This window comes from Balaenoptera ricei, chromosome 7, assembly GCF_028023285.1.
Source record: "Balaenoptera ricei isolate mBalRic1 chromosome 7, mBalRic1.hap2, whole genome shotgun sequence".
In the NCBI taxonomy this organism is placed as follows: Eukaryota; Metazoa; Chordata; class Mammalia; order Artiodactyla; family Balaenopteridae; genus Balaenoptera; species Balaenoptera ricei.
The window spans coordinates 18,578,862-18,601,302 of record NC_082645.1 but is presented as its reverse complement, the minus strand read 5'-3'; the positions used below and the strand labels follow the sequence as shown (position 1 = coordinate 18,601,302).

The 22,441-nt window shown below is 46.2% G+C and overlaps 1 protein-coding gene across 6 annotated transcripts in view; it reads left to right on the top strand.

The window, feature by feature from the left end:
- Nucleotides 1–22,441, top strand: part of HERC2 (HECT and RLD domain containing E3 ubiquitin protein ligase 2) — a 217,936-nt gene that overhangs the window by 102,795 nt on the left and 92,700 nt on the right. For 4 of the 6 annotated variants that reach the window (XM_059927751.1, XM_059927750.1, XM_059927748.1 and 1 more), the window contains exons 36-50: nt 2,643–2,830; nt 3,927–4,119; nt 5,448–5,630; nt 7,531–7,712; nt 8,243–8,390; nt 8,469–8,665; nt 8,904–9,134; nt 9,970–10,108; nt 11,530–11,673; nt 14,316–14,458; nt 18,080–18,347; nt 18,493–18,629; nt 19,117–19,215; nt 20,728–20,896; nt 21,000–21,125. In XM_059927751.1, coding sequence (XP_059783734.1) covers nt 2,643–2,830; nt 3,927–4,119; nt 5,448–5,630; nt 7,531–7,712; nt 8,243–8,390; nt 8,469–8,665; nt 8,904–9,134; nt 9,970–10,108; nt 11,530–11,673; nt 14,316–14,458; nt 18,080–18,347; nt 18,493–18,629; nt 19,117–19,215; nt 20,728–20,896; nt 21,000–21,125 — 2,547 coding nt within the window. The remainder of the gene's footprint in view (nt 1–2,642; nt 2,831–3,926; nt 4,120–5,447; nt 5,631–7,530; nt 7,713–8,242; nt 8,391–8,468; nt 8,666–8,903; nt 9,135–9,969; nt 10,109–11,529; nt 11,674–14,315; nt 14,459–18,079; nt 18,348–18,492; nt 18,630–19,116; nt 19,216–20,727; nt 20,897–20,999; nt 21,126–22,441) is intronic. The other 2 variants (XM_059927749.1, XM_059927753.1) reach the window with 2 other exon arrangements.

The following is a 22,441-nucleotide window of genomic DNA, read 5'->3' as shown; positions in this document are numbered from 1 at the left end:
TCTGTTGTTTTTCTATTTTCTATTTATCTCTGCTCTAATCTTTATTATTTCCTTTTTTCTGCTAACTTTGGGTTTACTTTGTTCTTGTTTTTCCAGTTCCTCCAGGTGTAGTTAAGTTATTGATTTGAGATCTTCTTTTTTTACTGTGTGCATTTATAGATTTAAATTTCTCCCTTAGCACTGATTTTGCTGCATCTCATACGCTTTGGTATGTTGTGTTTTTGTTTTCATTTGTCTCAAAGTATTAATTTCTCTTGTGATTTTTGTTTCTTTGGCTGGTTGTTTAAGTGTGTGTGTTATTTAATTTCCACATATTTGTGAATTTTCCAGTTTTCCTTCTGTTGTTAATTCCTAGTTTCATTCCATTGTGGTCCGAGAAGATAATTTATATGATTTTACTTATTTCAATTTATTGAGACTTGTTTTGTGGCCTACCATACTGTTTCTCCTGGAGGGTGTTGTTCTCTGTGTCCTTGAGAAGAGTGTGTCTCCTGCTCTTTTTGTGTAGAATGTCTCTACATGTCTGTTAGATCTGATTGGTTTATAATGTTGTTCTTTGCCTGAAATTTTGAGATAACTGCAGGGCCAGTATTGCAAGTCCAAATGAAAGAGCAAGGCTTTCCTGAGCTCTTTGATTTTGTCAGTCTTTGTGCCCACACGACCCATTCAGAAATACGCGCCATACTGTCAGTCAACATCTGATTTCTGCAGATCTCATTAGCAACTAAAAATTGTTTTTAAAAATCTTGAAAGTGTATTTCCATCTAGAAATTGCCTTTCTTTTTCCGTTGTCTCCCTTTTTTCCAGAGACTCCAGTAGGTAAAAGTCATAGCACAAATCATTAATTATGGGGGCTTCCTCTGTTAACAGTACTCAGGAGTTTAAATTCCAATCTGCCTACTGGCTGCAAAAAGCCAGGGAGTTGTGTCCAATGAATACATATCTATCTTTGTTGCTTTCTCTGATCAAGGTGATTTCTCTTTCATACAAGAAATTATAAGCATATGTTTTATATTAATTTTTATGTATACATCTACATACAATAGCCACAAAATACAAAGCCACTTAGAAAAAGATTCTCCTTTTTTTCTTATTGCAAAATGTAAAACAGCAGCAAATTCAGCATTTACAGGGTTAACATTATAGCTGCCAGGGGAGATCCCAGATGGAATGCAACCCCTGCCCCTTCTGGGGCCTCACAGAGGCACTGCCAGGCTGAAGAAAAGACTATTTTCCCTCCAGTTTATCTAGAGCTTTTACTCCAGACCTGGGGATTGAATAACCTTTTTTTCTCCCTCTTGGAGGAGAGTGGAACACAAACTTTACATTTTTGACCCAGCCAAGCCCATCTTTGGGAATGTTTGGGGCACTTTTTCCTCTTACCTGGAGACAGAACAAAGACCACAGGGTTACCAGGGATGTGCTTTCCCCTCCCTCAGTCCAGCAAGCTGGCTCCTGGGGTTGAATTTACTGTTTTCAAATACACTGGTAAATTTTATTTCTCACAGCTGACAGGTCAGCTTCTGTTTTATACTATGGGTGGTTCCATGGCCACCAGGGACCAGATATTCATCATGTCCCATCCCTTCATTCTTCCTGGTACCGAACAATGCTTTTCCAATATCTCAGTGACTCAGGGTTGTTCTAGAGAATCCCGTTGCTGTCTCCCTGTGTCAGGGTCCCCAAGACCACCCCCAGTTTTAATGATTTGCTAGCAGGCCTCACAAGACTCCAGATATAGTCATACTTAGGGCTAAAGTTTATTACAGAGAAAGAACAGAAAGCAAAATCAACGATGGCATATGGGCAAAGTCTGGGAGAAACTAGACACAAGTCCTCTCCCAGTGGAGACCCACAGGGTGCACTTAGTTCCTCCAGCAAAGAGCTGTGACCACACATGTGAAGTGTTGCCTTCACGTGCAAAGTGTGGAGACTCGTGCCGTGGAGACTCATGCCCTGTGCTTTCACTGGGGCAGGTCATGCAGGCATCTCTGCCTGGCACTTGAGTAAGGTTCAGGCCCCCCAGAAGGAAGCAGGTTTCAGCAGAGACCATGTTGTTTGTGCAAACAGTTTAGGCACAGGGATGCATTCTTGGCAGTTAGGGGATGGTGGGAGCCCTCACGAAATCCAGGTTCCCAGAGGCCAGCTGGTGGCCAGCTTGCAACAGACTTTCTAGGGACAGCAGTATCAGGCCTGCTCTGTCACCTCTTTTCATTACAGTAGCGTAATTAAAGTTTGTTAATTTCTCACACTAGTCAACATTTAGGTGGTTATTTTTTGTTTTTCTGTTCTAATAAAAAACATGAGTGATGAGTGTCTCTCTAATAACTTAAAATCATTTTGTTCTTTGGAGTGGGTCATAACTCCTAGAGATAAGAGTAAATGTCTTTCCTGAGAATTTTTATATCTTTTACAACTTCTGATACATATTTATATATTTTGTCCTCCACTTCCCTTTTTAAAAATTTTAGTTCTCATCAGTAAATTTTTCATGGTATTTGTTGTATAGGTAAAAAAATATACTATGGATTCTTTAAAATTATTATCTTCATTAATACGTAATATTTTTTAAAAAACGTATATCAAGATTAGGAAATTGTAACTACTTATTGGCTCATCTGCTGTTTTTGATGCTCTGATAGGCCCTAGTTGTGATAATGTTGAAGAAGATATGAACTCTTCCGCCCGAGGAGCTTCTGCCACAGTTTTGGAAGAGACGCGGAAAGAAACAGCCCCGGTACAGCTCCCAGTTTCAGGGCCAGAGCTGGCCGCCATGATGAAGATTGGAACCAGGGTCATGAGAGGCGTGGACTGGAAATGGGGTGATCAGGTGCTTAGAGATCTGACTTAAACACGTTGGCCATACGTTAGTCACCTTCTGCACACCCTGACTTGCATGCTGTGAGTAGGTGGAAACTGGAATAAATACCTCCCTCCCTCAAGGACACGTGTGATTGACAGGTGATGTAGTTGCTGATTTCCGGGCAGGTGAATAGAATCTCAAAACCAGTAGAGAGTAGCAGCGGCCTGCTGTAGGGCCCTTGAACAGGATCAAGTCTATGAGGAGTGGCGACTCTTTTCAGGAAACTCCTGGCATAGGCTCGACTTGAGGTGCAGCCCAGAACAAGCGTGAGAGGGAGCAGGAGAGAGTAATCCTCATCTGAATAATCGTGTCGTGAAAGCTCTGACACTGCCTCTGTGAGCTCACGGCCGTGTGCCGGTAAGGTGTCCTGACCCGGTGGCTACAGGCGCCTGCTTGGGTGGTGCGCACCTCTCCGCTTCTCCCCCAGCACTTTGCTCCTGTGTCTCTGTCAGGTCGCCCCAAGTAGAGGTCAGGGGCTGGGCTCTGCGCCGGTACTGGAGCCACTAGCTAAGGACAGCGCTCGCCCTTCTGTGACGTGGAGCATTCTTGTCATGCCCAGGTTTTCTCAGCCTCACTCTTAAGCACATGCCTCCTGAGAATCAGCTCAGAAATCAGAGTGACCGGAACAGGTAGCAGCATCTCCTCGTAGAAATGAGAGGTAGAGGTTCACTCTAAGATCTGGGGGGAAACTGAAGAACGAGAGGCAACGCGGAGATACTGGTGCTTGTTGGAGGTTCCTGACCTCGTGAAGCCCCAGGAGGGGTTGAGGGGGCCAAGGAGCAGGGTGGCAGGACCAGGCTGGAAAGTCCGGTCTCTGCATTGGCTTAGAGAGCATGCTAATTGAGGTGGTACTTTCCCCGCTCACCTCTTTGGTGAAGGAGTGCGAGCAGGTTAGTCCTGGTGTTCACTTTACAGTGGTGATGTGAGCTGGGCTTGTAGGTGGGTTTGGAGCCCCCTGTGGACCCGAGGGCCGTGTCCAGTGCTGCAGCCACCCTTACAGGCAGTGTTCCTGTGACAGACAGGCCCGCACACTTTTAACCGGTCTTTGCTTTGGTTTCCTCAGGACGGACCTCCTCCTGGCCTCGGCCGTGTGATCGGTGAACTTGGAGAGGATGGCTGGATCAGGGTCCAGTGGGACACAGGCAGCACCAACTCTTACAGGATGGGGAAGGAGGGGAAGTACGACCTGAAGTTGGCGGAGCTTCCGGCCTCTACGCAGCCCTCGGCAGACGACTCGGACACGGAGGACGACTCCGGTGGGTGCCCGGGGGACCTGGCACGCTGTGTGTTGGCTGCCCGTCCTTTCATCTGGGAGTGAGAGAGGCGCTCTGTAGGTCAGGCTTTTCCCGAAGGTCTGGCTGAAACAGGCCCCAGGTGATTCTGAGGGACTTGACTCCCCAGTTCGCCTCGGAGACGGTGGGGGGCGGGGCGGGGTGCGGCAGTGGGGGGCTTGCTGTGTCCTCTCCTCTGGTGGGCCTCCTGGTGTCCCTGAGCCTGTTCCTGGAGTAGCGGACATTGCCTCACCGTGCCCTGAGCATGTGTTCTTCCGTCTTTCACCTTCCCCCCCGAGGCCCTTCCCTCAGAATGTGGCACATAACGTGGAGTTAGTCAGTACCTTACTGCCTTAGAGAAAGTGAGGGTGAGAACTTAGAGTGACCTCAGAAAGTTAACCCTGTAAGGAGAGGTAAGGCTGTGGGAGGAGGGCTTCATGACATTTTTTGAGACGCGTCTGAAAGACCCTGGGATGCCGATCTTGGTGAGACTGTCTAGGAGGCTGGCGCTGACTCTTGGGGCTCAGGTGTCTGCTGTATGCGTCGCACGGCAGGCTCCCAAGGTCACGCGTATGGTTAGGAGAGGAGACCCAGGAGGCTGAGCTCGCTAGAGAAGGGGTGGCGTGGAAGGTGGCAGAGGCTGTGTCCTGTGCCCACCGCACGTGCAGGCTGCTCCGTGCGTGTCAGATGTGACCGGGTGACCCCTGTCTTGGGCGTGTTAGGAGGAGCGTGCGGGAAGCTGTGTGGCCCTGCCTAGGTAGCTGGTGCTGCTTTGTTATCACTGTATCCGGCAGTGTCCAGGCCAGGTGTCCCTCCTCCCGGCTCTCTGCCTGGGGGCTTCGCTTGTGAAGTTGGGCCCTGAGCAGGGCAGGCCAGGTGACGGCGAGGTGGCCCAGTCGTGTCTCCCTCATCCAGACGCCGATGGCCTGGACGTGTGAGCACGGGCTCCACCTCCTTGGAGGCGGCCACCTCATCTTCGTCGGGGCATACATAGCCAACTCATCAGCAGCCAGCTTTTGACATTTGATAAGTTGGATCCTTGAAATCGTTTTAGTGCTTCTGAGCTGTATGCTGAGATTGCTTTAAAAAACTCAACTGTAATTTAAAAGGCTTGTTTCCTTTGAGTAAGGTGGGGCCAGAGCTGATTAGGGTGAGCATTTGTGCATCCTGAATTCCATCTTTAATTGCAAAGAGCTGCTTCCCTTTCCACAGTAAGAAAAGAAGAATGTGATATTAAATCCCTTAAGTTACATGCAGGGACATTTTCCAGTTTATTTGGGAGTATAGTTCCTTATTTTGATTCTTTTTTTCAGAAGCTGAACAAATTGAAAGGAACATTCACCCCACTGCGGTGATGCTTACCAGCACTGTTAATTTACTGCAGACTCTTTGTCTTTCCGCTGGAGTCCATGCTGAAGTTATGCAGAGCGAAGCCGTCAAGACTCTGTGTGGGCTGCTGCGAATGTTGGTGGAGAGTGGGACGACAGACAAGACATGTATGCAGTGGACAGTTGTGGGCCACAGAGTCAGAAGTGGGCTGTGGATTTGTCACGTGTTTGTGTGTGTGTGTGCATGTGGGGGAGCGTGGGTGTGTGTGTCAGTGTCATAGGGCTGCTGCTGTAACGAATTACCACAAACACGGTGTATTAGTTTGCTTGAGCTGGCACATCAAAGTACCACAGTCTAGCAGCCTCAATAACAGAAATTTATTTCTTCACAGTTCTGGAGGCTAGAAGTTCAAGATCAAGGTGTCAGCCGGGCAGGTTCCTTCTGAGGACCGTGAGGGCAGGAAGGATCTGTTCCAGGCCTCTCCCCTGATTTCTGATGGTTTGCTGGCAGTCTTTGGCATTCCCTGGCTTGTAGATCTCTGCCCTCATCTTCACATGGCATTCTCCCTGTGTGTGTCTGTCTCCGAATTTCCCCTTTTTATAAGGACATCAGTTACATTGGATTAAGGACTCACCCTAATCTAGTTTAGCCTCATCTAAACTAATCACATCTGCCATGGCCCTGTTTCCAAATAAGGTCCCATTCTGAGGTAGTAGGGGTTAGGACTGAACACAGTTCAACCCTGAACAGTGGGTTAGAACAACAACTTCCTTCTGTCAGAATTCTGGATGCCAGAAGTCCAAAATCCAGGTGCCGTCAGGCCTGTGCTCCCTCTGAACACTCTAGGGGAGGGCCCCTCGATTTCTCTTTGAGCTTTGGTAGCTCCAGTGTCCCTTGGCTTGTGGCCACATCATTCCAGTTTCTGTCTCATCTTCACTTGGATGCCTCCTCTGTTCTTTTCTGCCTCTTATAAGGGCTTTCCTTGGATTTGGGGTTCACCCTAATCCAGTATAATGTCATCTCAATCCTTACCTTACTTACATCTGTGAAGAGTTTATTTCCAGATAAGGTCACGTCTGAGGTTCTGGGTGAACATGAATTTTGGGGGATACAATTCAACCTACAAAAGTGTTTTCACTATGTGAATGTGAGTATGTGTAAGTGTGGGAGAAGTTGAGGAAGTGAGTGGAGCAAACGTGTGTGTGTACGTGTGCAGGTTTGAGCGCATGTGTGTGTGTACACGTGAGTGTGAGTTTGAGTGAGACTGAGTGTGGGTGTGGGTGTGTGTAACTGGGTATGTGTGAGTGATTGTGAGTGGCCGTGAGAGTGCGTGCCTGAGGCGTGGTGGGGTGCGAGTGCCTGTGCATGTGTGTGGGTGAGTGTGACTGAGTATGGGAGACAGCATGTCTGAAGGGTGGTGTCCCTGGAAGCCTGGAGAGCAGGAGGGCTGGGCCGTGGGAGCTGGGGAAGGGGAGCTGGTCCGGGATCTGAGCAGCTCACGTGGCGTGACCCCACCTCAGGGCCTCTGCCAGCCAGGAGGGCTCGGAAGCCCAGGTGTCCACTAGTGGAGACCCCGGGAGGAGCAGATAGGGTCATGCTCTCGGCAGAGGCAAACCGGGTAAACTAAACCCTGTGAAAACCTCTTATTCTCATTCTACTATCGTCGCCTTCTTAAACTTGGATTGGAAATTTATGATGCAGATCAAATATAAACAAGCTCATGGGGGATATTCAAAACATGTGAGATTTACAAACTGTACCAGATGCCCTCCCACAGATAACTGCTATTGAATTGTGAATTGTTTTCCTACTGCTTAGAGACAGTAAGTAGATGAAATTCCTTAGCGAGTTTGAGTTACTCCATGTACCTCAGAGATCTTTAAAATGTAAAGTGTTCCTTGAGCTAAGTCGCAAGTCCTCCTGTTCCTCTCACTTAGAGTAATTGAAACTGTGATATACGTGTAAAGGAGCTTATTATTGCACATAACGTGGTGTAGCTAGTTAAAAGTTGCGCCGGGCGTGCACTCCTGGAAACGGGGTGCCAGCTGGTCTGTCTTGCCCTGGCAGCCTCCCCCGGCAGGCGGGTGCGCCGGGAGCAGCACCGGAGCTGGTGCACCCTGGGCTTCGTGCGCAGCATCGCCCTCACGCCGCACATGTGCGCCGCCCTCAGCTCGCCGCCCTGGATCGCGCTGCTCACGACGGTCGTGGAGGGACACGCGCCGTTCACCGCCGCCTCGCTGCAGCGGCAGGTAACTGTGCTGCCAGACTGACCCCCGCTCAGCGTGAGTTCGGGGACTGTGGGAGCCCCATCAGAGCTGGCATCGAGCTGGCCATCGTCATTAGGTGCCTGAGGGCAGAAAAGAACTAGAACTAACACAGTAGATTTTCTAGAGTTCAGAGGCTGAGGATATCGATTATTTTAAATTGATTCGGTTGTTAAACCTTAGTTGACTTGCTTTCCTGTGAAGTGATAAATCCTACCAGCTGCTCTGATCTGCTTCACAGGAGTTGTGGTATAATTGTCTTGAGAAGAATTAAACTAAAAGGAATTATTCTTTAATTAAATGAATGTCTGCATGTGTAATGTAGCTTATTTTTTAACCTCTGATAATCCATATCCCTAGTCAACTTGGATGTAATTATCTTGCTGTAAAAAAAATGAATATTAGAATTTTCACATGATTAATTGTGTTACAGGAACAAAAACTAAAGTAGAATCTCCTAATCTGTCAGACGGTGGCTTTCTTTAATGCTCGCTGTTTTCAACTGCCTTTACCAGATCTTAGCTGTACATTTACTGCAAGCGGTACTTCCGTCGTGGGACAAGACGGAAAGGGCAAGGGACATGGAGTGCCTTGTGGAGAAGCTGTTTGGCTTCCTGGGGCGCTTGCTCACCACCTGCTCTTCAGACGTCCCGCTGCTCAGAGGTGGGCGGCTCTCCTCCTTACCGGGGTCCCGGGTAAGCGGGCGGCGTCACGAGGCCCTCCTTCACGTGTCTCCCGCAGAATCCACGCTGAGGAGGCGGAGGGCCCGGCCGCAGGCCTCCCTGACTGCCACGCACAGCAGCACGTTGGCGGAGGAGGCGGTGGCGCTGCTCCGCACCCTGCACTCCCTGGGCCAGTGGAACGGACTCATCAACAAGTACATCAACTCGCAGCTGCGCTCCGTCGCCGCCGGCTGCGCGGGGAAGCCGGCGGAGGGGGTGGGTGCCGCGCCGCCTTTCACAGCGGCTAGTTTTTCTCTGTAGAATGCTGATTTAGCTTTCAGATTACCTTTTTAAATGCTGTGTATTTTGTTCAAGGATGTATTTTAGAATACTTTTTACTGGAAAAAATTATTGAGGAAACTAACGTAAAAGTGAATTCGGCTTAACTGCAAGTGTGTAGGAGACAGGCAGCCCCTGGGCTCTCGTCTACAAGCTTGCTGTCTGTCTGCATTAGGCTCTGTTAGAGGACTACTTTCCTGACTCTGAGACCCCTGAGGTGGGGGGCCTCATGGCAGTCCTGGCTGTGATTGGAGGCATTGACGGTCGGTTGCGACTAGGGGGACAAGTCATGCATGATGAGTTTGGAGAAGGCACCGTGACTCGCATCACCCCGAAGGGCAAAATCACCGTGCAGTTCTCCGACATGCGGACGTGTCGCGTTTGCCCACTGAATCAGCTGAAGCCAGTAGGTGAACTTGTGTTCGGGTTACTAGGTAATGAGGCAAAGGGGTTTTATACTAGACCTGGGAAGAACTTGATTCTTGTAGTCTAGGTTGGCCTTCTAGGAAGCTACCCACCTTAAGGAAAACCATCTATCTTTCTTCCTTTGATTAGCAGGGCCTATCTCACAGGGTTGTATATGGATTAGTAGTTCGTGTGTCTTATTTTAAGCCTCAAAAGACATGAAGGGGCATTAGCAATTTAGAGGGTCCTGTGTAAGTATAAGTTAGTTTTATTTATTTCAAAATGTGAATATATGAAATTTATTTTTTATTGAACGACTCAACTTTCAAAAAAACCTTAAAAATGACTCCTTTAAAAAAAATGATCTTTCTTCATGAGTGTGACATGACCTATGTAGCAGCTACTGTCGTCTTAAATCTGTGAATTAGGGATCCATAGGGAAAGTGAGTGATTTATATTACTTTGATGTGACCTAAGTGCAATTTGCCTATATCTTTCAATAAAATACTGTTTTTGATTATTATAGGAATATATGCATGTTGTAGAAAATTTGAAATGTATAGAAAATACCTAAGAAGTTAATAACTATACCACCATGATGTAATTATTGTTTAACAAGTCGGTAAAGAAAAAATTAATTTAGGTTATATTTACTATACATGTAAGCCTTTATCTTGCCTTCAGGGTCATCTTTTTAAAATTATTTTCAGATCTAGAAAGACTTATGAATATGTGTGTTGCTTCAGAATTACGGCTCATAGTTACGATAACTTTCAGAACGTTCATTTGTCCTTCTCGTTGGACACACTTTGAAGGTTTCTGTGCTCCCTCTCCAGCTCCCTGCTGTGGCGTTCAGCGTCACCAACTTGCCCTTCACAGAGCCCATGCTCTCGGTCTGGGCTCAGCTGGTGAACCTTGCTGGAAGCAAATTGGAAAAACACAAAATAAAGAAGTCACCTAAACAGGGCTTTGCAGGTCAGTACATGCCTTTCATGATGAAACAGCTACAGTCTTAACTATTGTTGTTTGGACAGTGTTTGTTGTTTTGTCGGAGCAAGTTCTGTCACTGCTGAAGTCTTTGGGTTCGGATGGATTGCCATTGGTTGAGTGACGATGGGTGTGGAGATGAGAGTAGGTGATGCAAAGAATGATGCCATGGCGGGGGTGGCACCTGAAGAACCCCAGGCCTCCCCACCTCCCGGTGCCAGCGTTCTTCTGTGCACACTTTTTGAAGACGAGTCTGTGTTCTTTCCCCCTCCCCATTTACCCCCTGGCCTCATCACAGCCATACCCAGCAGGGCCTGTGTGTTTGGACCTGCCTCGCTTGGTGTCTGGACGCTGGCCACCCGTCGAAGGCCAAGGCCACTCGTGCTTGAACTCTTCCTCTTCCACTGCTCTCTTGACTTTCCTTACATTGCCGCTCACATACTCTTTGAGAGTTCTTCTCCCTGACCATTCTTTGCACATTGGAAATCCTTGTGGTTTCATCCATAACTTCTTGATCTTTCTGCCCACTCTTCTTGAGTTTTCTCACCCATTTCTCCCCATTCCTGTAGTTGCTGCTGCAGCGTTTATGATGGTAAACACCTTTAACTCTGGATCTCCAGTCCACATCTCTGGCTAGAGGGCCAGGTGCATGTAAACCACAGCATGTCAACAATTCAACTAACTTCGTCCCTTAGCCAGTGTTTCCTGTCACAGTGAATAAACCTGTCTGCCAAGTATTCGAGCTTGGTGCCCCAGTGGCACCTCTGGCTCTTCCTGTGCCCTTCCATCCCACATTCCCACGTCCCCATGCTGCCTTCCATGGCCTCCAGCATGCCCTGCTTCGGAACGCTGCTGCTGTGACTGTAATCTGGCTCTCCTTGTGGTCTGCCTACCATCCTTGTGGTGGCTTCCCCAGTCTGTTCCTCAGTCCGCCCATGGACATTACTGCAGTCATTTGTTTAGATAAGATTCTGTAGGGTGCGATGATTTTGGTGAGTTAGAGAACTGTATGCTGTGAGTATCTGACAAAAGTGTCTCATAGGTGTCTTGGGAAGACAAGGTGAAAGTATTTTATTTGTGATGTAGGTATCTGGTTGAAATTTCAGCAATTTGGGAAATATTTGATTATGCTGGCAATAGCTAACATGGTTCTAACTGTGTTAAACCGTCTAATACTCGCCCCATCCCGAGGTAATGCATGGGGAGCGGGAAAGGGAGAAGACCTGGGGGAGGTGGTAGAGGACGCTTACCCACAGTACTGGGAAAGGCAAGTCCTACATTACGGACAGGCTTTGACGTGGTCAGCTGAGTCCCTCAGGGCAGTGCCTTCCTCAAGGCTGTACAGCTGCTGAGGGGGAGAGCCCAAGCAGCGTGTTCCATTCCTGCTGAGTCCTTTTTTTTCCCCACAGGGCAAGTAGACTTGGACCTGCTGAGGTGCCAGCAGCTAAAGCTGTACATTCTGAAGGCGGGCCGTGCTCTGCTTTCCCACCAGGACCAGCTCAGGCAGATCTTGTCTCAGCCAGCTGTTCAGGAGGCCGCAGCTGCTCATACAGGTATCTTTTTAAGGAGCCCTTTTGAATCTGTCAGAAAGGCAGATACTCCAATAGGAAACAGGCAAGGGACATGAACAGGCAGTGCATAAAAGGGGAGGTACAGATGGCTTCTACATGTACAAGGAAGATGTGCAACCTGGCTAGTAATTGATGAAAAGTGATAGGCAAAGCCGGAGGGGATTTGGTGGGGAGGGAGGGAAAACAGTGCTCTACTGCCTCACTATTTAAAGTGCGGCCCAAGGACCAGTAACATTGATGGCACATAGGAACATGTAGAAATGTGGACTCTCAGGCCACACCCCAGAGCTAAGAAATCAGGATCTGCGTTTTTAAACAAGGCCCTAAGGTGGTTCATATGCACGTAAAGTGGCACTGCTCTAACACTTTGCCGGTGGGAATTTAAGTTGGTACAACCATTTAATGGGCATTTGAGGAAATGTTAGACGTCAGAATGCACACACACACATATATCTGTATCTACTGTATATCCAGTGATTAGCAAGTCATCTTGTGGGAGTTTATCACATGAGAAGGCATGGAGATACGTGTTTACAGACGCTCATTATGGCTTTTTTGTTGGTATTGTTTTTGTGATGGAAACTGGAGATACCTAAATGCCCATTATTAAGGTGGGGTACCCATGCAGTGGAATACCATGGCGCCATTCACAATGATGATATATATGTATATGTTAATGCCATGGAAACTTGAAAATGATAAACAAAAAAGCTCATTGCTATGTATATCAGTTTGTAGATTCGCCATAGATTCATTTGCTTACCGAAATAGTGACCGTAGAATTTCAGCTGACTTTATGTTCTGTGTACTCTTCTATATTACCTCAATTTTCTGGAATGAGTTCCTATCACTTTGAATAGAAAAAAAACCAAAGCTATGAAATATTTTTTGATTACCTATTATTGAGGGACAGTGTGTTAAATACTATGGGGAGCAAGATAGTCCTTGTTTATGAATTTTTACTCTCTGGGGTGAGGGTGGGGATAGAAAATGGACGCAGATGGCTCTGTCCAAGGTACGGGCCTGTGTGCTGTAAGACACGTGAGCACAGGTTCACAGGCGTCTGGGGGATGCTGGCAGCGGAGGGCTGGGGAGAGCAGCCTTGGAAGTGTGTGGCAGACCCTGGGTGCAGGGTACTGAGGCGTCTCCGTCCCGCGGGAGGAGACGGTAGGAGCACAGGCATAAGCAGTAAGTATGTGGGTCCTGAGCTTTGTAAGGAGCTCAGCGTTTATCGAGGACTATGGGGCTAAAGCTGGAGAGGTCAGTTGAAGTCATGTGATAGAGTGCCCTGACTACCAGAATGAGAGGTAAGGCTGACTGGGGAAGCTGTGGCAGCGCCTGTCATGACAAGGACTCATGTTGAGGAAGACAAATACATATGCTAGTGAGTTATAGGAGTATTTGAAACAGGGAGATCATGGAGATGGGGGCAGTTGTGTCAAGTGATAAGGTGTCTTCCAGAGGAAGGCATGAAAAATGGAAAGAAGGTATCAGTAGACACTGTGATGGTGTAGTCTTTTCGATGATATCTTTTTGGAAAACTAGTGAAAAGTCAAAGATGGCTAATGTTTCAAGCTTGAGTTATAGGGAAAATAGGGAGGAGGGCTGTTGACAAAAATTAGAAAGTCCAGTGGAGCGTGGGGTGTTTCGTTTTGTTTCCTAGACTTAAGAGGGCATTATGAATTTAATTATAACATGCTGAGTATGAGGTAAATCTAATGAAAGTGCAGATTCATTCCGTATTAGACATTAGGGACCTTGAAGATAATCCACAGTGGTATTAGAAGATCAGGAACCAGAGCCCAGGGAATTGGATTGGCTGTTCTGTGGTCACCCCGATGAGGAGCTATGGCAGCACTGAATCAGGATTACCATCCCACGCTTGGGGCAGATCAAGGGCTCCAGATGGAGCCTGTCTAGAACAGGGCTTAAAAAATCCACCACAGCCACCTGTTTTACAAAGTTTTATGGGAACATAGCCGCACCTGCTTGTTTACATGTCATCTCTGGCCGCTTTCACACTTCAGTGGCAGAGTTGAGTAGCTGTGACAGACCCTGTGGTCGGTAAGCCTAAACTGTTTACTCTCTGGCACTTCGAGGCGATTTACAGCCTCTGGTCTAGAGGATTAGTTGAAATTGTAACCAAACCTGGCTATCAGTGGTCCCAGGGCAAACAAGAAGTGCCAGACACCTCACCCGAAGCTGCTCACATTACAACAAAAGACATCACCCTGACCACACGTCATGTTTGGAATTGGTGTCAGTTTATAGTCTGAACAAGGTTAACAGAAAAACCATTGCTAGAGATACAAACTTGGGAGTGTTCATAGAAGGGGTTTCTGGAGCAATGAGTGAGCACCAAGATGGAGAAGGTTAAGAACTGGACCAAGGGCAGGAATCTGGGAGGTAGCTTTGGTTGGCTCTAAAGACACAGACAGATGAACTAAAGAAGGACTGAGGCCAAAAAGCAGGGAGTGGAAAAAGCCTTGAAGATTTTGGTTACCTGATGCTTGATGAGGTGGAAATCATACCTGGTTTCACATGCTCAATGCACTACCTTTTGTAGTAAGGAAATGTTTGCTGTTGAAAATGCGGTGTCATCCATATTTTGTTTTTAAATTCAGATGATGGAGCAGCTGCATCCCCTGACCTTGGGGACATGTCTCCTGAAGGGCCACAACCCCCAATGATCCTCTTGCAGCAGTTATTGGCCTCGGCCACCCAGCCATCTCCAGTGAAGGCCATATTTGACAAACAGGAGCTTGAGGTACAGTCAGTAGCCTTGGCAATTTTAATCCAGTGCATTAGATTGTGAACAACTTTTTTTCCTAGATGTGTATTTTCTTACGGATATAGTCTAATTTTAAATGATACGCCAAAATAATTCTTATGACTAGGTAGGTTTTAACCATGTTTGTCATAGAATATTACAATACTAGTTAGAGAATGAATGAGTTAAAGTTTAATCTTATTTAGAGTTTCTGTGAATTATCTGTAAAAATCAACTAGATTCAGCATTTGGGTTAATGCTCAAATATTCATGGAGGGATCTTTTTCCAGGAAATATTATTACTGAAAGAGCCCCATTAGACCTAGGAATACGGCACTTGCTCATTTGTTTCACTCAGGCCAAAGCCTGTCTCGAGCACGCCTTGTTGCTGCCAGGCTCCCAGCCGACACCCTGTTTGGAGCATGTGCACTGCACTGCATACTCAGGGGTGGGGCTGTGGGCATGTTCCCGTAGAAGAGACTGACATCTGACCACGTCTAAGCACGATGGGAACTTTCATGGCCCACCACGTGGAGGACTAGATATTTTAAAAAATACTTCTTGCTTTGTACTACATCAGAAATTCTGGACAAAATATCAAGGACAAAAACAAAACCTTGAGGGCTTCCCTGGTGGCGCGGTGGTTAAGAATCCGCCTGCCAATGCGGGGGACACGGGTTCGATCCCTGGTCCGGGAAGATCCCACATGCCGTGGAGCAACTAAGCCCGTGCGCCACAACTACTGAGCCTGCGCTCTAGAGCCCGTGAGCTGCAACTACTGAGTCCGCGTGCTGCAACTACTGAAGCCTGTGTGCCTAGAGCCCGTGCTCCGCAACAGGAGAAGCCACTGCAATGAGAAGCCCACGTATCTCAACTGAGAGTAGCCCCTACTCGCTGCAAGTAGAGAAATCCCGCGTGCAGCAACGAAGACCCAGCACAGCCAAAAATAAATAAATAAATTAAAAAAACACACACACAAAAACCAAAACCTTGAGTGCTCAATTTGGCAGGCAGACAATACCGTAGTAGAAATCTTCAGAGACTAAGACCCTGTGGGGAGCCAGGATCCAGAGTGAGCTAGGAAGCTGGTGGGGGGGGCAAAGGGAGAAGGCAGGAAATGTTGGGCATGGGGGCAGCAGGAGAGGAGGGTGCCGGGCCTTCTCCAAGTAGGCCTGAATGCCAGCTACTCCTTAGGTCTGAAAACTTGAGATGGGAGATCAGGTGAAAGTTGCTGCAAGGCTGTGTTGCCAGTCACCTATCAGATAAAAACAGGACACTGAGCAATGAAGAGGGTGTTGGGCAGATGCACCCCAGAGCCATGCTGGGAGGTGCCCAGTGTTACGGGGAAAGATAAGACTCGGAGGAAACAAGGAGACCTGGAGTTGTCCTTTAAGAACCGGGAAGGGCTACTGTACCAGAGAGAGAGCTTCCATTGCTTTGCCTCCATTGATTCTGATGGAAATTCAGCTGACATTCTTATTGTTCTGTATGAAATGTCTTTCATTTCCTCTGGCTGCATTTAGTATTTTCTGGTTTTCTTTTTGTTTTCTGCAATTTGACTAAGTGTGCTTATGGTGTAGGTGGTTTTTCCCCCTTATACTCCTTGGGGTTTGCTTAAGTTACTTGTAGCTCTGACTTGACTTTTTCCCCCCCCCCCCCCACCAAATTTGGATACTATTGACTATGATATTTTTTCCTGTCCCGCTCTCTTTTGTTCTTTTCTAAGATTATTGCTGTAGTTTGCTAGATTATTAGTGAGTTTCTGTTATTTTTAAGTCTCTTGGTTAAATGGCTTGGTTAACTGTACTGAACTGTTTTAAAGGTCAGGGTGTGCTGCTTTATTGGGTCTAATCTGCTGTAAGCCACCCAAGAAATTCTTTATTTTATATTTTCAGATCTCATATTTCCATTTGGTTCATATTTTATAGTTTTATCGTTCTTGACAGTTCCCATCTCTTCACCCTTTATATCTATCTTTTACTGTATATTTTAAAACATATATCTGATTGTTATGTTAAATTTCTTATTTGCTAATTCCATTGCCTAGGCCACTTGTTGGTCTGCTACCAGTGGCAGTTTTTCTTCTGATTATTGATTCTGCTTCTTTACATATCTAAAAAAAATGTATTGTATTCTGGATGTTTTGGATATTATGTCGTATGGGCTCTGGGTCTGTCACCTTCCTCTGGAGAATGAGGAATTTTATTTTTGTAGCTGGTTCAGTACCTGGTAGTTTTCCTCAGTCTAAGGAGGCCTGTTTCTCGACTTTTTGGTGATGATTTATTTTTGTCTGGCCCTTAGTCCTGGTTCCTGGTCTCTAATTCTGTGGGATTTAGAATCTCTTCTGAGGTTTCAGTGGAGACCTTTACATCTTGAGCAACGTGCTGAAACTTGGTTGGACTGGGATGTCACACCGTCTCCCTAGCACTGGGCCTTCCAGCACTTTCTTTTGGCTGGGTTCTTGAGTCTCACACACGCTCAGTTTTGCCGCCCGCCAAAGATTCGAGGGTAGACCGCATGTGCATTTTGTGGTTCTCCCTCACCTCTACTTGCTCTGGCAGGCCGCTGTCCAGTGACAGTGCCCCTGTTAGCGGCTTGCCTGTGGGCTTCCCTGTGGTCAAGGTTGCACCTGTTCCTGTTTTCTCCGGGACCTTCAAACAGTTTTTAAAAATATTTTGTCCAGAATTCATAATTATTATCACGGCAGAGGCTTAGTCCAGTTCCCTCTCCATTACCAGAACCAGAATCCCTAGTTCGATCTGGTTCTGAGTTGTAAGCTTTTAGGAAGCCTGTCACTTCCGAGTTATTTGGACTTCACAGCAAAACCCTAGGCTTTTGACACTTCCTAAGCACCGGAAGGCCCAACGGTGTCTTCTGTTTCCTCCGAATGCCTTCCACACGTGTTCAGTTAAAAAAAAAAAAAAAAAAAGCAAGTCTCAGTGCTGTGAGAACAACTGAAGAGAAGGGGCCGAGAGCTGCAAGTGGACCAGGGGGGGAGGGCTCCCTGTCTGGAGGCAGGCAGTTCCCAGCTGCAGGCCACGGTGATGCATGTATTCATTGACTCACTGCAATTGGTTACCCAGTATTCTTTATTTCCCTCATTTTTTTTATACCGTGTTTAACCCCCAGACTGGCTTTTCTGCCTTTGAATAGTTGGGAGTTGATTTGGTGGCACACGAGAGGGTCCTGTGCCATCTCTGACCTGCGTGCAGAGGGAAGAAAGCGGGAGGCTGTGGGCACTGACCTGTCATGGGGAAGGGTGGGGGTCCCTTTCTCCCGCCCCATCAGGCCTCTCACCTGTGTTCGCTCGCTCAGCGTTCGGGGCTGCTGTGAAGTTTCCTCAGTGGACATTGATAATTAGCTCATTTACTAGGTAGACTCTGTGTGTACTGAAGCAGGAGTTACTTGACCATTGAATCTTTCCTCTGCATTCAACTACGAAAGTTGTCTTTGTTGTTTTTAAACATGTTTTATCCATTCATTTAAAAATACACATGTAAGCCAGGGCTTTCTGTAGTTTTGTACTGTAGTTCATAGTAGTGGTCTGTACTTTCCATTTCCCTGGACTTCTCAGTCCCCTGATTTAGAAACCCCCACGCTCCGCTCTCATTTGCCCAGGCTGCCGCGTTGGCCGTGTGTCAGTGTCTGGCTGTGGAGTCTACTCACCCGTTGAGCCCTGTGTTTGAAGACTGCAGCTCCAGCGAGGCCACGACGCCTGTCCCTGTGCAGCGTGTTCGCCCAGTTAGAGCGAAGAAGCACAAGCAGTCTCCTGGTCCTGCTCTGCCTATTGTGGTTCAGCTCATGGAAATGGGGTTTCCTAGGAGGAACATCGAGTTTGCACTGAAGTCACTCACTGGCGCCTCTGGGAATGCTGCTGGCTTGCCAGGTACTGGGTTTTCCTTGTGGGTGTTGGACTTAATGTGCCCACCCATTTGTTTGTAGGCTTCCCGTGAATTGCTAACGTCAGAGGCCCCTCGGGAGGCAGGCGCTGTGGTCCTCACCGTGGTTGTGCTGTGTGTGCTTGCTCCTAGGCGTGGAAGCCTTGGTTGGGTGGCTGCTGGACCATGCTGACGTGCAGGTCACGGATCTCTCGGATGCAGACACGGGGTCTGAGGAGTGTTCAGACGAGGAGGTGGTGGAGGATGTGGATGACACGGCCTATGCTGTGGTCAGTGCTCCCCTCACGCCCATCTGTCCTGAGCTCTGGATTCCTCTGCACCACTCCATGGGCCCCTCTGCGGTTCTGCTGGGCACGAGGCAAAGCTACGAAGTGCTGCCTGGGTTTTCTGTCTCTTAATTACTTTTAGCTTTAAGACAGACCCTTGTTCCAACATCTAATGATGTTGGGTAGCCATTAGAGAAGATCTTAATAAAAAATCATTATTTACAGGACACATTGACTTCTGATCTGAGCCAGTTGTTTTATGGGATTAATTTGGATATGGCTCAGAAATTTTCTATACTTTCAGCTTTTGAGATTTATTCTGCTTACAATCCTGTTGCTATTAGTCTCTTTTAAATGAAGAATTTTATAGTGAAAACATAGGATAATATTTTATACTTTCTTTTTTAATATTACAGATTCCACAAACTACTTTCTTTTTAAGTAGGTTTATCTGGTTCACCATTTAAAAAAATGTATTTGTCTTTTGTAGTCTACTGGTGCTGTTGTAACAGAGAGCCAGACGTATAAAAAGCGAGCTGATTTCCTGAGTAATGATGATTATGCTGTGTACGTGAGAGAGAATATTCAGGTGAGTAATTGTCTTAGGCTGGAACTTTGTTTAGGTTTTCATTCAGCAAATGTCTGAGCATCTCAGAAAGCCAGAGAGGGAGGGTGCAGCACCCAGCAGGGGAGGCCACTGTGGCTGCAGCAGAGGACGGGGGAGCAGAAGATGAGCAAGGGGGGGGGGGGTGTACCAGAGCCAGAGAGCAAAAGGGGCTCGTCCGCAGTGACGTGGCGCACAGCCCTGTGCTTCTCAGTGACCCCCATTTCGGACACTTTTACAATCTGTTTTTGCTTTTAAAAAAAAAATGTTATTCTCATTGCCATCTAATTTTAAACATTTAGTTATGCTCTTTATGTAGTCCTTTCTAACCTTAAATCCTTTCTTTTCCTGTTTTAATTCTTCTGTTCTAGTTAGTATACTTCTAGGAAAATCCCAGAAATCATCTCATTTCTCATGTAAATATGTCAACAATATGTATCGCTAATAGATAAAGGATTTTATTTTTAACATAACGACATTACTGTTACCTAGCATTGCCTAACAGAATAAACAATAATTCCTTACTATCATCTTATATCTAATGCTTGCTCAGATTTTCCCAATTTTCTCAAAAATGGCTTGTTATAGTCATTTTTTAAGAGTTGGATACGAACAAGATCACGCATCTCACATTTGGGTGATGTGTCTTTTTACCCTAGAACAGTTTCTCCCTCTTTTTTTCCTTTTCATGCCATTTATTTGTGGCTAAAATTACGTTGGCCCACATCTTCCTCCCTCTCCTCTGCACCTCCTGTAAAGTCAAAGTGAGGGCTGGAGGGTGAGCGGACTCAGGCTGCATCTTGGGAAAGAATGTATCGTACGGACCGACGTGCAGCATCACTTGTCGTCTACGCCATCCGTTCTCTATTAAATTGTCCATCTTGGCGCTTCAGTAGCCATTAATGTCATTATCTAGACCCATCAAGAAGGGTCCCACAATAGTGATTTTCTAAATTTGTCATCCCTTCCAAATTTATTAGCTGGAGTTCTGTTCGTTGAAGAAAACTTTCTTATCAACTCTGGTTGATAAACTATAATATAGTTTGTATACACAGAAAAGGCAGAATAAATGGTTGTTTTTTGTTTGTTTGCTTGTGTTATCAGTTTTCATAGTGGTGAATTGGTGCCCTGGTACTTAAAAAGATGACCAAGAACCTTTATTTTGCTTATTATCATTATGATGAATTTATTGGCTGTTATGGATTTGATGTGTTTCAGCCATTTTCCTTTTGGTCAGGTTGTTCTTTTGAGGGACCCGATTAATCTTGGATAGCTCCCTTGCTTGATGGCACGAGTTGATCCAAATTCATCTTGTATATTTCCTGCCCCAGACATCGAACCAGGCAGTTTTCTAAAGAGCCCTGGTTCCTTTTAGTGTAAAATGATTCTGAGAGCATGCTGGGGGGGTAGAGGAAATTTTTCTTAGGACTAGAGTAATACTACTTACAGTTGATCATTTTACCTGTATACTGGACTGGATTTTTAACTTAATTTTAGGTGGGAATGATGGTTAGATGCTGTCGAACATACGAAGAAGTGTGTGAAGGAGATGTGGGCAAAGTTATCAAGTTGGATAGAGATGGATTACATGACCTCAATGTGCAGTGTGACTGGCAGCAGAAAGGAGGCACCTACTGGGTTAGGTATATTCATGTGGAACTTATAGGTGAGAACATTCTTCATTAAGTTCTTTTGTCTTTCTTAGTTAGATTCAGAGTTCCCAGAAATGAATGCTAATTATAGTTCATTTTTTAAATTGGAATCTCTAGGCTATCCTCCACCAAGCTCCCCTTCTCACATCAAGATTGGTGATAAAGTTCGCGTCAAAGCCTCAGTTACCACACCGAAGTACAAGTGGGGATCTGTGACTCATCAGAGTGCGGGGGTTGTGAAAGGTAATGTTCACCAGGCAAGAAAACTCCCAAGTGCCAGCTTTTCATCAGCTAATGTAACTTTTTATTTTTTCATTCAAGGGCAAGAAAAACAAGTGGAAAGCAAGCCTTATGATACGTAAATAGTGTTGTTTTGCTTTTCAGTGCTCTGTAGACCAGGAGTACACCTGTTGTTGGACAGAGTCAGATGTATTAACTCACTGCAACTTGGGAGGTTGCATACCCTGGAAAATGGGGTGTCTCCATAAGTGGGTGTAACAAAGACTAATGGGGTTTGCATTGTGTATTTTGGGAGGGGTTCAAGGAATGGGGTAATTCTAAGAATCTTAATGAGGATTATTTAGAAGGAAGAACAATGGACTCACAGTGAGGTTATGATGAGCAAGGAAGCAGAGCAGCCAGGATGGGTTTGTGGTTTGGATTAGATTGAATGTGACCAGATATGTTAAAGAGTAGTTCTGGTTTTATCTCAGTCTGTTACAGTGTCAGGGTGGCCTTGTCTAATGTTGGGGTTCTGTAAACTTGTTCTGTCCATCCTTCTGCCAAATGGCTAGCTTCCTCAGTGTTCTTCTCTCTTTTCTCAATGCTGTGTAAGAATTTAGGACTAAATTTAAGAAATGGATGTGTGCAAATGTTACGAGTTAGCAACTGGAAACACAAAATTCTCCTCAGCTTATATTTAATCTGATATTCTTGAGATTTCAGATCAAACACATGGCATAGTTTAAAAGGTATACTGTGTCCATTTTAACAATTGCATGAGAAATGATCCAAGTATATGTGTGGTTTTATTTTATCTTTAAACTCCCTCAGTGCTATTTTTCTTCGTTTTTTCTTTTTCTTTCTTTTTTTTTTTTTAAATATGTGCTGTGTTAGTTTTGTTTTTTTTTTAAACTTTTGGGTTTATTTATTTATTTATTTATTTATGGCTGTGTTGGGTCTTCGTTTCTGTGCGAGGGCTTTCTCTAGTTGCGGCAAGTGGGGGCCACTCTTCATCGCGGTGCGCCGCCCTCTCACTGTCGTGGCCCCTCTTGTTGCGGAGCGCAGGCTCAGTAAATTGTGGCTCACGGGCCTAGTTGCTCCGTGGCATGTGGGATCTTCCCAGACCAGGGCTCGAACCCGTGTCCCCTGCATTGGCAGGCAGATTCTCAACCACTGCGCCACCAGGGAAGCCCTCTTTGTTTTTTCTTGTTTCAGTCTTGTAGAAAACTCTTACTGTCAAACAGCTTAGATTAGAAGTGGCTGCAATGGTGGTACAGGAGTGTTAGTATTTCTTAGGTTACATAAGAACAAATAAGCTATTTAACATTTTACTTTAA